The 15,841-nt window shown below is 38.5% G+C and overlaps 2 protein-coding genes across 2 annotated transcripts in view; both read left to right on the forward strand.

The window, feature by feature from the left end:
• Positions 1 to 449: 449 nt before the first annotated feature.
• Positions 450 to 2,934, forward strand: LOC143346030 (leucine-rich repeat, immunoglobulin-like domain and transmembrane domain-containing protein 2). Its single transcript, XM_076773749.1, has one exon. The coding sequence runs from the start codon at positions 649 to 651 to the stop codon at positions 2,647 to 2,649; it is 2,001 nt and encodes a 666-aa protein (XP_076629864.1). The 5' UTR covers positions 450 to 648; the 3' UTR covers positions 2,650 to 2,934.
• The window catches only part of LOC143346032 (arginine kinase), a 184,607-nt gene continuing 171,691 nt past the window's right edge, over positions 2,926 to 15,841 (forward strand). The window contains exon 1 of the mRNA XM_076773753.1: positions 2,926 to 3,297. The gene's annotated coding sequence lies outside the window, so the exon portion shown is untranslated. The remainder of the gene's footprint in view (positions 3,298 to 15,841) is intronic.

Raw genomic sequence — 15,841 nt, forward strand, 5'->3', positions numbered from 1 at the left:
CACGCACACATACCACACGGAGAGAGGGTGAGACAGAGTACGGTTTATCGCGTGAAATTCGGGTGTTACACGGTGTCTGTTGTTCGTAGTGCGACGATAACGGGGGTGTTACTTTCGACAGCGTATCTTCGAAGGAGCCCAGGCAGCGCGGATAGTGCGCACGTTGATCAACTCGTTTACGTAAGAACGGACGCTCGTGGTGTATGATCTGCTCGTACGTACGACGTATTCCAATGTGCGCGCGCGCGTGTGTGACGAGTACCGACAAATACGGAAAAGCCAGACGGGAAAGAAGACTGTGGTAGTTTTCGTCGATTCGCGAGTTCGCCACGAAAATAGTCGCACGGCCAGCGGCGACGAGCCGTTTCGAGGGGGGTGGGTGGGTGGATGGGGGGGGGAAGCGAAGAGAGAAGTCGCGCAGTCATCGGAGTCGAGGCAGGATTCACGAATGGACGAGCCGAGACCGCTTAATCCCGACCCTCTAGTTTGCATAATTAGACGCGGTATGCTGCAAGAACTGTTCGCGTGAAGTTTTGGGAAGAAAAGACGTGGGCGACCGAAGATGAAATTCGGAAAGTGAACGGGGGAGAAAAGAAGAGAGGGGAACCGGGCTCGAGTTTTGTTTACGAAAGATTCTCTCGTTCGTTGATGCGTCTTATAGAGTCGGCGTCCTCGAACCGTCGTAGATTCGAGGAGGATAACGTTCACCGACATCGACTCCGACACCACCGTTCGACAATAATAAACAGGATCGTCATGGATATCTCAGTGTTCTTACTTTACGCGACGACGTTGCTCGGAATCGTAACCAGCGACAAGTGCGCCGACAAGTGTTCCTGCAAGTGGAAGAGCGGGAAGCGTACGGTCGAGTGTGTAAATCGTGCCCTGACCAGCATACCGGAGTGGGTCGATCCCGAGACGCAAGTGTTGGACGCAAGTGGTAACGACATACGGACTCTGCCGAGCAACATTTTCGTACGCGTACGCTTGACGAATCTACAACGTCTTTACCTACGCGAGTGCCGTATCGACCGAATCGATAGCGAGGCACTAGCGGGCCTTACGAACCTGGTGGAGCTCGATTTAAGTCACAACCTATTAACCATAGTCCCTGTCGGCAGTTTCTCGGATACTGTGTTCCTCAGGGACCTCGTGCTTTCAAACAATCCACTCAGGAGGATTCACTCGTTCGCCTTCAAGAATACGCCGAACCTGGTCAAGCTCGATCTCTCGTACACGCAGCTAGTGGAGATCGAGACGAAAGGTTTCCGTGGCTTGGATCTTCTGGAGAGCTTGAAGCTGAATAACAATCAGCTGTCGACGCTGCATCCGGGCACCTTTGAACCTCTGAACAAACTTACCAACATAGAATTACACGAGAACCCTTGGATCTGCGACTGTCATCTGCGCGAGATGAAGATGTGGCTGGTGAAGCACAATCTGCCGACCCTACAAGCACCCCAGTGTCACGGGCCGAAGCAGTTGCTGAATCGAACGTTCACGGACCTGGCTGTCGACGATTTCGCCTGTCGTCCTATTCTCCAGATAGCCAGCCGATACGCCGAGGCGACGATAGGCGAGAACGCCAGTATCGTGTGTCGAGTGACCGCGATACCGCCTGCCAAGGTGCAGTGGTATTGGAACGGACGATTGCTGACCAATCATTCGGCGTTCAGTAGCTACCAGAAGATCCTGATCTACGAGGAGGGTCAGTTTCGCAAACGGAGCACCCTGGTGCTGACTAACGCCCAGGAGGCGGACTCGAGCGAGTTCTATTGCGTGGCAGAGAACCGTGCGGGCAGCGTCGAGGCGAACTTCACTCTTCACGTGTCGCTGAGGACCGCCGGGATGTCGACGCTCGGTTCTGGTCAGATCGCGGGGATATCTGCGGCGCTGGTCGTCCTGATACTCTTCATACTCCTGATCATCCTCGTGCTGTTCATTCGTTTGAGAAGGATGCCGTTAAAGGACGTGAAATCAACGGTGCCCGCCGAGGGCGTCTCGGGGGACGGGAACAACGCCGTCAACAACGAGAACCCGACGTCGGCGACGTCGACCGGTCGCAAGAAGCACGAGGAAATCGAGACCACATCGTTCGGGGCGGAATCGAAACCGCCGGTGTCCTTGAGCCTGAGTTACGTTCAGAGGCCGCAGCCGGCGTCGCTGCAGATGGAGCACGAGTACGGTTCTTCGATCAGTCGTTTCGACGATCAGAGCCAACAACAGCCGTCAGTGATGGTGGCGCCGGGCGCCTGTTTCTCCTCGACCGCGACGCTGATGCCGATCGACAATCCCGATCTGATCAGGGACACGCGACGCGGATCCGCGGAAGACATCACGCCGTACGGCGGTGCCGATTACAGCCGGATGGAAATGGTGGACGACGCAAAGATCCTTTACTCGAGTTGCATGTGGGAGACGAGGGACGCGTGCAGGACGTCGGTGTCGGTTAGCACGTACCCCTCGAAGGAGGCGCTGGCCGTGGTGGCGCCGATGGCCGAGCAATTCCCGCCCGGCGCCAAGCAGATACGAGTTTGGCAGAAGGGTTTGCCGGTCCTGCCACCGGTCTCCGCGTTGAAGCGTGTCCTCGGCTCGACGCGCAGTTCCCCCGACGAGGGCTACCAGGAAGGGACTGGGACCGACGTCTAGGTACCGCTGCTTCATTACTGCGACGCCCGGCACCGTTACCTGGAGCTCCGTAGACGCCACCAGGAGGACACTGACTGTTAGCAGACGTCCTGTCCAATGCCGGACGAGCGGTAGTGAAACGATTACGATTATACTTGACTGCGAGGAATTCGTCGCGTTGACACGTGGATTGCGTATACATAAACATATAATTATATATATATATATATATATATATATATATAACAGTCGTACATATATATATATAGGGAGAGAGAGGGAGGGAGAGTGTGATCGATGAAACGATTCGAGATGTTCCACGGTACGTGTGTATATATACGTACGAAGTCGTCGACGCCGACAAACGGTGGAAACGAACGTCCACTTGTCGCGAGATTTACCGTACAGTGGTCGATGAAATAGTTGGACGTGTCCTCGTGACTAATGCACGGAACACATAAAACGAAGAATCTGTCGGGCACCGATCGATGAAACCGAATTGCCATCCGCCTGCTCGAGGAATAATGCCTCGACGCGTTTATTCGAGGCTGTTCCGTGTGCACGACGTACGAGGGATCCGACGTTCTAACGACCGGAAACGACGACGCGCCATGGTGTAGACGGAGCCTACGGTCGTCGTTCGGTGGTCTCGCAGCACAATATTGACGGGTAATACTTTCTATAACGGCTAAGGGCGGACACCAAGAGAATAATAAAAAAAAAACAAAACATTCACACATACACACATATATGAGAACGGGTGAATTTGTTCGTACGCGAGAACGAACGAACGTCGATAATGTTAAAGATTACCGTTAAAATAATAATAATAATAATAATAATAATAATAAAGACACATGTTTCTTAAGATAACGAACACAAAGACTGCAGTGCATGTTCCGAAGGATGTGTAGATAGACAGATGCGGGAAAATAATTTCTACTGCCGTTGTTGGCTGCCGTATTATACTAGACGTGGATTTTATAGTCAATTCGAGGATGTAATTAGACGATTGGAATTGGATACGGGTGCGACCAAGCGATACTGTTCAGTATCGGCGCAAAGAATGTAATTCCGGTTCGATGCACGCGACTACCGAACGTGGTCGCTGTTTTTCGTTTTTTTTGTTTTTTTTTTTTTTTTTATTAATTTTAATTACAAATCACTGACGGCAGATCCGACGCTGGGGGGTAAGGTCGAGCGAGAATCGATCTTTCGGTGGATACGCGATAACGAACGAGCGCGACGCACGAACCGATATTGTCACCTCGGATAGTTATTGACGTTCGTGTTCCAGACGAAAATTCACGGAAACGATAGAGCGTGAAATATGACGTCGGGTATACCTCTGGTTCCGCCGTCGCAATTCTCTTGACGGTAAATTGATTTACTTTGCCGTGCATTAGACACTGTTCAGAATAACAGTAACGACACTGTCTTTTTCGATATCGATTCGTAACGTCATCGAGAAAAGTTCAGCCCTTTAGGCTACGGTCACACGAGCGGTGCGTTGTCGTTGCGTTTCTATGCTTTTCCTTGTTTTGCAATTAAAACAACGAGGACAAACAAGACCGGCGTTCCTATGGTTGTTTTCAATTCCAAGCAAAGAAATACATACATAGAAACGCGGTTCGATCGCCATTGGTGTATCTACTGTGGACGACATTTCTATAACTGTTTTCAAGAAAAATGGGAATTTCGATGATGACATTAAAAAAATGTCTAGTGTATAGAATCGTAAGAAAACTGTTTTGTTTCTGTTATTAAGAAAATATTAACGTGTAGAAGAGCGATGAAGTTTATATAAGTACAAGAAGTCTTTCAACCCTTTGCACTCGAAGGATTTTTATTAATACGAACAACTAGCAATGCAATTTTATAACGTGATTTCTAAAAATAAAACATTCTCTTTTCACGAAAATGTATACAGGGTGTTCGGCCACTCCTGGGAAAAATTTTAATGAGGGATTCTAGAGGCCAAACTAAGACGAAAATTAAGAATACCAATTTGTTGTCTGGATAATTCAAATTGCATTCATGTACTTCGTGAATTCAATGTATGTTACCATTAATGAAACTCGAATCGATGTATTGTTTTTACCATCATGGCGACGCCAGTGCAGTGCAAAGGGTTTTTGTTTCAAAATCAGAATTCTATAAGAACACTACTATTTTGAATAAAAATGGTAAGAATTTCGATGATAATATCTAAAAAATGCTAAAAAATAATTAAAGAATAACGAAAAGTAGAAAATTTTATTTTATTTCTTTTATAAACAGAATATTAAAATTTAATATACACAACAGTCTTTTAAATTTGTTTAAAGAAACTAAACTTACAATGTGACTAATTGATACTACCACAGTTATGTTTAATTATTTTAAATATTATGTTTTTTTATGCTCTTAAATAATTTTTGCAACGTTGAATCCTCGATTTGTTTTCACATACATCTTACTGAATTCTTTAAATCTTTAATGTCGTTATATTATTTTCTGTTTTTGTATATTGCACGCGAAACATTTTCTATTGACTTTAGATTGGAGTAACCGCGAAATTGTTTTTGTTTAAATTAAAATGTCTTCGAAAAAATTGATATATTTGTTTGGTTTCATTCTCGTAGAAATTTTACCTGTCGGCTGCCAACACGTTAAACTTCCGCAATTTCTACTCACGTTTGCGGTTTCAACATTGCGTAAATCATGCGAAAAGTGTTTGAATTCGTCAAGACCGTCTAGATTAAATTTTTTTCTCGTCAGGAAATATTCCATTCTTCGTCTTAGGTTCTGTGATTTTTCGCGAATTCTTGCAATTTTGTGCTTCTGAGTTAGACGCAGCTTTGTTGCATTTTTCATCCATTTTAACTGTGTTTCATCATACAATATTTGTTGTTCACGCTGTGTAAAGAGAGGCAATTGTGAAACTTTCGTTACTTCGCTAGCAGTTTTATTTATATTCGTTATTCCTTTAATATATGTGACTAATTATCGTGAATTTTATCTTGCTCTCTCTGTATAATGATTTTTGTAATATTTGAAAATTGTAGAAAATACTGTACGCAAGCTTTGGATCTATTAACCTTTGCTATTTCTCGAATATAGAATCCTGCTTCTTTTATTTTTATTTCCTCGCCAGAGGAGACTTTGCATGCTGATATTATAAGTTTTTGAATACTATTTATTGAGTTATAAATACTATAAAATCTTCCCCATGGTTAATGTTTTTTTTATTTGCGATTAAACAGAACCGAAGAAAACATACTGTTCTTATACGGATCTCTTAGCTCGATCACCATTTTAATATTTCTGTTTTTAAAGTGAAAACACGCAAGTTACTTACATTTGTAGAATATTGACAGTAAATCGCGGTGTTTTTATAGAAATTTCGTCCATCGTATTTCCGTTATACATTTGTCGAACGATGCTCAACGAGAGATTTGCGATCCCAGAATGTATTCGTCGTAGTTCGAGATCTCCGTCTTTGTTTTCCTTTTTTTGTTCACTTTACTTTTTTTTTCCGTATCACCCGGAAGCCAATAGAATCAATTACATAAGACTGTGTAGTAAGCACGGGAAGCCTGTAACCCAATTGCAAGCAAATATAAACTATTGCTCAAACACTGAAAACGAGGAGCTTGCGATTGGTTCGCCGGCTCATGCCTCGCGTTAGTGTCTTACGTAAGTGAGTCTGTGTGTGTTGATCTGGACACTTGGCGGTAAGCGGTAAGCCAAAACGCCAATTGCGAATATCGGTCGGTTATCACCCTTTGTCCGTGTGTGTGTGTGTGTGTTTTGTGCGTGTAGGTGTGTGCGTGCGCTTATTCGACCGAGTGCTCTTCGTACGTGTTTTGAGTACCTCGTGAGCGTGTCTAAACATACATATAAATATATATATATATATTTACATTGTCATTCATACGTCATTAAACACTTGCAAACAGCATCATATCGTTTCAAATTTGAATAAATTCCACATCTAAACTTAAATCGCGACAGATTTTGTTATACCATTTGGTAAATAATGTTGAAAAAGATTGCTATATACACTAGCTTTCTAGCCAAATACTGCTAGTTTTATTTGTTTGATAGCACACAGGTAAAGAAATATAGTAGTTATATCTCTGATAAAATAGATGCAAAATCTGATGTAGTTTCTCTCTTTACTTTTTTTTATAAATGACATCTATATTTCGAATATTGCTATTTCTTAATTTTCGCGGACGATCTAAAATTATTTCATACTATCGATGATTGTAACAGTCATTTAGACGTATCGTCCTTCCACGAGAAGAAGGCACAACGTGTTTACATTCCCACTCTTGGTGCAGTCCGCTAATTGGCTAGCACTGATCTTTGTCATCGTTTTCGACCAATCCTGCGAGTCAGCGGACTGCGACAGGAGTGGGGATGTAAACACGCTGTGCCTTCTTCTCGTGAAAGAATGGTACATGGTGCACGTACACAAAACCACAAAAACAATCAGATATTACCAAAACACTATTAATATCATTGTAATATCGAAAAGGTTAATGATATATTTGTAATTGTGGAAGTTAAGCTAGTTTTGAAATTAATGACGCATCTATCGAGTAAATGATTAAGTGCTACAGTTAACAGCTTAGTTTGGTGGTTTTTGTTTACTACAATGAAAAGAATTTTTATTTCATGTTAAGCAACTAAAAAGTGTATTATTGTGCTTAGGGGATCAGTTGACATTGATCCGACCTTCTCATTCGAAATTATTTTTCAACGTGTTCAAATGTTTCGTAATCCATTTCTTTTCGACGTGAGAACGAATACGATGTTAAAAAATATGCAATAAATAGAAATTGTACGCGTAACTGAATTTCTAAAAGAAACATATCTAAAATCAAACCGATACCAGAGAATGTTTCAGGAAGACTGAAGCGAAATTAGTCGCGAAATATATAGAAATCAATAGAATGCCACGATTAGTTCGAGAGAATATTTGAGATCGTTCAATAAATTTTTAATCATTGACAAAAATATAATTCGAAGAATCGATAAAAGTTAGTTTTATTTTATAATAGCAATGCATCTTTATACTGCATTTATTAAGTGTTTGGTGACTTATGGACGAGAGTATATGTGTACGTATGTATATATATATGTATACAGGGTACCCCGTAGCGCGTGGGAATAATAATAAAAAGAAGTTCACATAAGCGTATGTCCTATTTGTCTTATAGCGAGTTTTCTTGAAACGAGACAGCATCTGACAGACTTCCAAACGTTGTATCATTGTCTCAATTTGATCAAACTGAGCAAGTCCATGCACTGAGCGCGTATTCACCATTTTTGAATTAAAGTAATTTCCAAATGTTACTTCCAAGTTATTGAATCCCCGTTTTCACGCATGATACGTTTCAATAACCCGCCACTTTGGACTCGTCGGTTATCGAATTCTGTTTTCAACCCTCGAACAGCTGAATGCAGGATCATTTTGACCCAGGTAAAGCTGTTTTCGTATTCTTCGTTCAGTGTTTACTTGAAAGAGGTAGAATCTTGCCTTCGATAGCTCTGTATTGTCAGTTATCGACAAACTTATGGGATTCTTTAGGTGTTCCACGAAGTCGGACAACTCAGGTTTCATTCAGCGGCAGCCTTCGTACATACGTTGTTACACGTAAATATAACATATGCAGTCGAAAGTACACATCAAATTTTGTGTATAATTCAGCATGGAAATTTACGTAAAATGAGAATTTCATTATGGGTTATTATGACTCTGCATTTGTTCGTTGCATTCGTCATTTGAGGGTTAAATAGTCAAATTTCGTCCAACTGGATGAGACTATCAACAGTAGATTTACGGCCACTGATTAGACATATCTTTAGCGAAACTTTATAGCTTTTCTTTTAATTAGGATATATATTCATATCATTAAGTCAATAAAAATCAACATAAATCGCTAAGAAATAATATTTACGAAATCTCTAACTTTAATTATAGAGTCTGATGCTCGTCAAATCGCGACGGGTTCCGTAAATCTAGCGTTGACATTAACCGGGGCGTTTGTTTATATTTCCGGTCTCGTCTCGTTGGACGAATTATTCCATTTTTCGAAAGAAATATTCCAAACGTAAAACTCAGCTGCAACTCGAAAACAGGGTCAAACAGGACACGCGTTTACAAGACCACTTTTTATCGTTTTAATGCGCAAAATCAATTGCTGAGGCAGTTTATACGCGCTACGGGACACCTTGTATAGTATACATATATATTCGCATATGTATATGCATGAATATGTACGTGGTATGATTGAAAGTGTGACGTGTCTCAATTCGTGTATGTGGGCGGTCGTGAAAAAGAGAGGGAGAGCGCGCACACGAGGGTGAGATAGCTTATGCAGTGCAGTGCAGTGCTTGCAATTGCTACCGATTGGTTTATCGCCTATCGTTCAGGCCGACCGCTTTTCTCTGCTCAATGATCCCCAGAACCATTCGACGTATCCGTGATGAGGTAGAAAGCAAAAAAAAAAAAAAAAAAAAACAAGAAAAAATACAGCCAGATACACCGACCAGTCCTATCGAATCATATATATTTTACTCGGGTCGATAATACGTGGTATAGGTTGGTGAACACGACAGGACACGTTTCTAGCGGTCATTTTATTCGCCAGCGAACGAGCCCACGGGTTTATTGGTTGTTTCGCGAGCAGTATTTTGAACGAATCACGGTAATCGTACCCCAGAGCACGTGACAGTGGGACACCGGGAGGCAGATCGATGAAATTCACGCAGATTCTTTTCCGTTCCGTTCCTCTCCACGCTCTTAAGGGGGTGTTCTGAAATTAGAATCTTTCAACGGTCCTTCGGAATTTTTTCGGGGGAAACGGTGAAATTTTTTTGTATCAAGTTTCAACGCAAATATTTAAATCTATGTTTCAAGAATGTTCACAAAATTTTTCGTATGAAACTATTCAATATTTTAGAAGTTACCTTACAAGGGACACATCACCCCTTACAAGTGTCATACTCCGATTTTAATGAAATTTAATATACTGATAGAGCATTGAAATATATTGGACACGTATTTTTTTCAGCTGTTGATATTCATGTTTTTCACCTCCACGGTTGGGATGTGGAATAGATGTGTGTGATTATTAGACAAAATGAAAAAGTTAGCAAAGAAGAATCTATTTGATGAGAAATATTTGTGGAAAAACCATTTAATCGAAAACAGTGGCGTTATTTATGATTTAGCGATATTTTCATTTACACAATTTTATTATTCATAAAAAACTATACATTTTTTACGTTTGATATTTTTTCTACCTTCATTAGTTTTCGAAATACTTAAGGAAATGTGTTTTCCATCCGCAAAGTAGGGGTGAAAAAAATACGTGACTAATATTTTTCAATGCTCTATTAGTATATCAAGTTTCATCAAAATTGGAATATGACATTCGAGTGATGTTCTTTATTAAAGCAAAGATCCTTCAGAAAAAGATGATTCCTTAAAAATGGAAAAATTAAAAAGCATGATATTCAGTATTTCAAAAAGAAAAACACAGAATATAATATGCCGAAAAACACAATATAGAATTTTTTAGAAACGAGCTTAATAAAAGAAATTTTATCTACAGCGTCGTTAAAATATGCAATAGTCATTTTACAGATGGTTACTTTTAATCTGTTAACAAAGGAATATATCATGTTATATTTAAAAGTATGATTGCTTCCAAACTTTTGGGATTTAAGGGTTCATTTTAATGGTCAATTTTTTATGTATTTTTTAGAATTAAAAAAAAAAAAGAAACTATGACACTTTTGTATCTGATTTCGTTGCATGGTTTTGACCTATATTCGAGAAGTGTACACAATTTTTTTCACGTAAAAATATTTAGAATTGTTAAGGATACGGTTGCTTCAGTGGAGCTTCTTTTGTTGAACATGGCTCTACGGTTGCCACGATTCCGGCCGTTCTGCTTATTTAAAACAAAAAAACCGAAAAACATTTTGTTCTGTATGAACGTGGCTATGGTCGGTACCAAAATTGTGCAAAAATACATATTCAGAAATAAAATTTTCGCCTGTTTTAAGATAAGAGTATAAATCCATCATCAAATTGTCACTATAATTTTTTGTTATGAGGATTTTGTTGTTCTGTATGTTTCTGGGCTTTGTCAAAGTTTATTCTTTAATTTCTAATTAAATTTAAAAACAAAATTTGATCAAAAATGAAAGATTATTATGCAAGATCTATTTTTCGTTGAATGTTCGATTCGTTATGTTCAACGAGAGAAATTCAAACATTTTAATGTGCATTATGTTTCATTTTGTGATCGACTATACAGTTCGTTTTATAGGTTTGTTTCTTCTGTTCCAAATTGTTGTGTTTATATTAAACACTTTGTTAATGTTTCGTGTTGCTTCCACTGCACTATATCCCAATTTGAACTCGCAAAAGTAAATTGGTTGAATTTATGGTAATTTGGTTGAATGTTTGGCTTTGAATTGCAGTTAGGCAAACACAAAATGAACGTTATTAGCCAATCTGAAACGCTAAGAAGACAATAGATAGACTATGCAGTAGATACATAAATAGACTATAGGTCCTAATTTCATTTGATATGATAAATAAATATATATTATATATACAGGGTGTATTCTGTAATATGACGAATCTTTATTTTCAGTTAAATAAAGTTTTCAACAAAAATTTATTATTATCGATTGTACAACATGTTTGTAAACGTGATTTGTAACTTTATTCTTTTTTTGTATCATGTTTTCTTTTCTTTGTTTACACTCTCGTTAAGTTTCCTTGCATCTTATCTCTCACTTCTATCCATTCTCTAATGTTATTTTCCGTATCAAAGGGTTTATTTCGTAAATAAATAAAATACATAAAAGAATAAGATTTCAAACACCTGTAAGGTCGTAAATTATACGAATTCGAACAAATCGTATCGCAGGGACGTTTTCAAATCTACTTAAAGAAAGCATCGATTTTTGTGAAACTTCTAGAGCGGAATACTCCCTTAAATCAAATCCGATCGCGCGACTAGAATTTTTGTTTTTCGCGCGTTATAGTTGGCGATGAAAGTCTTCTCCATAGTTGTCCCGAACTTCCGTTCGCACGATTCGCGAGCATCGGTAATTATACTCTTTGTTCGTCGACGATACCTCTGGCCCGGTTCCGTGTGACCTACAAACTATACTCAAGCGAATCCGAAGAAACTAGAGATTTTTTTGTTCCGTTCTTTTCACCGTCGCGAAAACTAGATTACCTGGCGCGAGAAGCAGATACAGAATGGTCGATTTGCCGTCTTCTTCCCTTGGAAATGCGCCGTTAATGCCGGGCGTGGAAGAAATTTATGCCCGCGTACATCATCTTTTAAAGTGCAAGAGAAACGACGTATGCGTGTTTTATCGTTGAAATTTTCGTATTCCTTGAATTTCCGCATTGACGTAGCAGTCAGTCGAGAAAGAAGAAAAGGTGTTCCTAACAAGTCTTTTGTTCCTATCGATGGTGCATGAAGTCGCGAGTATTTTTATCATTTTGCCTCTTAACTCAACTTGGCGTTCTTTCTCTTCATCGGGTTCCTTAGTAATACTGGCTCGAAAAATTCGTTGCGTTTCTCGCATGGTAGCGTTACTAACGATCTTCGTTTGTTGATAATCCATTTATTTGTCGAAGAAAAATAAGCAAAGTAAAATAAGTTCAGAACATAGAACAAGATTTTGCCTCATAATGCTTCGTTCTCGAGATTTAATACGATTTGGCTAACGCGTCTGGCTATTATTCAATGTTTCCAATTATAGTGGAAGGGCAACATATTTGGATCACCGATGTATCGAGAAAACTATTAACGTTATTTGATTTGTAACACCGCGTGTACTGGGACGAATTATCAATGAAATTTTTAAAAGAATCGTAATTTTGGTATTTTCATTCAGTCGTTGCAATCGTGGTTATAATACATGGTAAAGCTTTAGAACAAATTATTTAATCTATTTGTATATTGATTCTATGATTTCGTGTTTATTTTTGATAATTTCGGGAATACAAAACATGACAAGAAATTTCAATTTGAAATGTTCTAAAACATAGCTTTTCTACGATGTAAATCACAGTGAAGACAAGGAGAAATGTGGATATCTAGGAAAATCTAACATTCTCTTTACAGAGATTAACATAAATTTGGAACTTTTCATTATATATTTCCGAAGCAGAGTGTTTATTTTTTGTTTTTGGTACAATCTACTACAGACACAAACCAGCAAATTATTTGGTTTGTTTTTTTCTTTTCGTTGATAATGGTAAAATTTCGAGATCTCGATCAGGTTCGACAAGAAGTATCGAGTGGTCGTGTGACTACAAAATTCCATTTTCGTTAATTTCAACGAAGCAGAAGGAAATCGGGCAGCAAGAGGTCGAGCGATACTAAAGATAAATGGCAGTTGTACGAGGGTACGGTCTGCTCGTATTTTATTGAGAGTAAGATAAAAAATTAAACTCGGAAATGGTGCAGAATCGTTTACGCTAATGAAATCGGCGACAGCGTCAATTATAACGAATTTAATCGGATTCGTTCAGCGTCAGATTTTTCCCGATTCTGCGTCACGAATTAATAATATCCATGACAAGAAGCATTAATAAATATCAATATCCGTGCGCGTGATTCGCCGTGATTTATAGCACCCCCCGCCCCCCCCCCGTCCCCCCATTATTCGAACTTTCAGTCACATGAATGTTTTATTAGAAAAGTGACATTTGCAATTAAAAATTACAAATACTTTTCGACGCGTTTATTTTATATTATTGCGCGAAATATGGCGTCGACATAATATTAATGTTATTTCAAAAAACACATTTTAAAATTTTAACTTGAAATTATTTTCTAAGTTTAATCGTTTCTACTTGATAACATAATATTAAAAGTAATATAATTCACGTTCACAATTATTGGCATCCAAATACAAAGGTGTCGAAATACAGTAAAGTACAAAATTGAATAATATTTTTCTAGAAAATCACGTAAGATTTTACAAGAACGGATTATACACATTATTTTACTCACATTCTCCTTTAAATAATGTGTAACAACTTTATTTTATGCTAATTAATTAACTCGTTACAAGATTTTATTTGCGTTTCAATTTTGTACAATCTGGAATATAATATTTCGTCTATCAGCTTTTATCAACTTTTTTTGGTATACTGTGATCTTGGTTTTTACGTAATTTTACAATAATTAAATACCATTGTTGGTAAACTAGTTCCCATAACTGTGGACTAACTAATTTTGCACACGTTTTGTCATATATTTGGGGTTCCTATTTTGTTGGAAGATGTTACATTCTTAAACTGGTTTTAGAATAATATATTCTCTATAGCACGGGTGACGAAATGGCGGCTCGCGAGCCTGTTGTGGGCCTTATCCCTAGTTTTCTGTACCACGCAAGCGCAGAACGGTCCCCACTATGTCCACTCTGCAGAGTTAGGCCGTAAGCTCGCTAGGCACCTCAGTAGTGTGAAACCTGATGGTGGGAGAAGTGGTTGGACCATAATGGGGCTCTCGTGGCTTCTGGCAGAAAAGAAATTCGTCACCCTGCTTTATAATCTCTCACAATTTTGTGCTTCAAATTGCTTTCTACGTATGAAGAGTACAGAAACCAAATGTAAGTCTAATTTTCTCTGAAAATGAGTCACGCAGAAAAACTTTCAATCGATAAATTAATTTAATTACATATTGATACGTAAACAATAGATAGAGGTATTTATATCGATTGCAGAATGAATAGTGTTTACTCGAAACGAAACATAGACAATAATATATTTTCAGTTTCCAATTATTATCAGCTTCACTTTTTAATTTTATAACTTAATTATTTCACCACTTTGTACTACATTTAAATATTTGTTTTTATTCGTAATATCATTGATAATAGTCATTTTCCAGCGTCGGATACAATTCTGTATTTCGTTCAAGCGATTAAATTTTGCGAGGAATTCTATTTGTGAAAGAAACGAGTGACGGAACGACGTAATTTTCGCAGAAGAAAATAAATGTATCATCTTCTATTTAGATGGACGTGCCGTAAACAAGGCGTGTCATAAACGAAATACAGAATTTCAATTGAAGATCTTACGACTTGCTCTTGTCCGGTAGTTATTCTCGCCTTGTTACGCGTACGACAATTTTATTGGTTAAAAATAGATATTTGTAGCAAGGTGGAGGGTTGCTGTTCTCTTGTATCTTGTCTGAGTGCGTCACAATGACACAGTATTCTCTTTTCTGCCTGATTTGATAAAAATATTCTACAAAATTCAACGTCTTTGTTAGATATAGAGTTAAACAAGTTTGTATAGCTTTTACTATAATTATTCATGATTAAAAACTGTACCAGATTCATTTTTCGCAAATTGAAGAATCTTTCGATGCAAGAAATCAATACTTACGTTTATTTCCAATCCTCAATGTTACAAACTAGACTGATTAGCATTATATTTTTCTTATACGAGCTAATATTCTAAACGTAACAGTATTATATTTATTTGTTAATACGGTGGATGTGAAGAATACACTACGGATTGAAACAATGGTGACTTCGTTCGTCAATTTGCTAGAAAAAACACAATCACAAGAGTGTTTCGGTTGAAAACAAAAATTTTTGAAGAAAAAAATTTATCCGAAAATTTTCAACGTGCCATTCGTTTTTCATCGCACTGTTCTAAACTGTGTCGCGAGTTTAAACAGGTTAAGAACCACTGTTCTAAAAAAAGGAACAAGACGGCCCGATGCACAAAAGGAATGCAAATACAGTGAACGTATTAAAAAATTCATGCGACCTTACCGTGAAAGAGATACGGTACTCGTAAGCTTTCATGTGCCTGTTACAATTTGTTTCACTTTGTCGAAAATGTATACAATTCAACGTCACAAGAGTATTTCTTTGAACCGAAAATTCCCTTATCTGAATACTGAAAAATATTTATTGCATTATTCCCAAATTCATTTGTACGATCGACAAATTAATTGGTATTTCACTAGTTTTAGCAAAAATACGATGTATAGTTTTATTTTAAATAATTAGTATAATTATTCTTGATCGAGATTGCAAGTATGTTTTTGCAAAAGAACGATACACGATGAAGGTTTATAGTATTTATTTGACACGATGGAATAATATTTTTCAACAATAAATATTGAAAACGACAATACCTTCTATAGCAAATGTC

The sequence above is a fragment of the Colletes latitarsis genome, chromosome 10, assembly GCF_051014445.1.
Source record: "Colletes latitarsis isolate SP2378_abdomen chromosome 10, iyColLati1, whole genome shotgun sequence".
Lineage (NCBI taxonomy): Eukaryota > Metazoa > Arthropoda > Insecta > Hymenoptera > Colletidae > Colletes > Colletes latitarsis.

What these genes read in the sequence shown, in the direction of transcription:
- LOC143346030 (XM_076773749.1), top strand. Translation starts at nt 649, where the DNA reads ATGCGTCTTATAGAGTCGGCGTCCTCGAACCGTCGTAGATTCGAGGAG.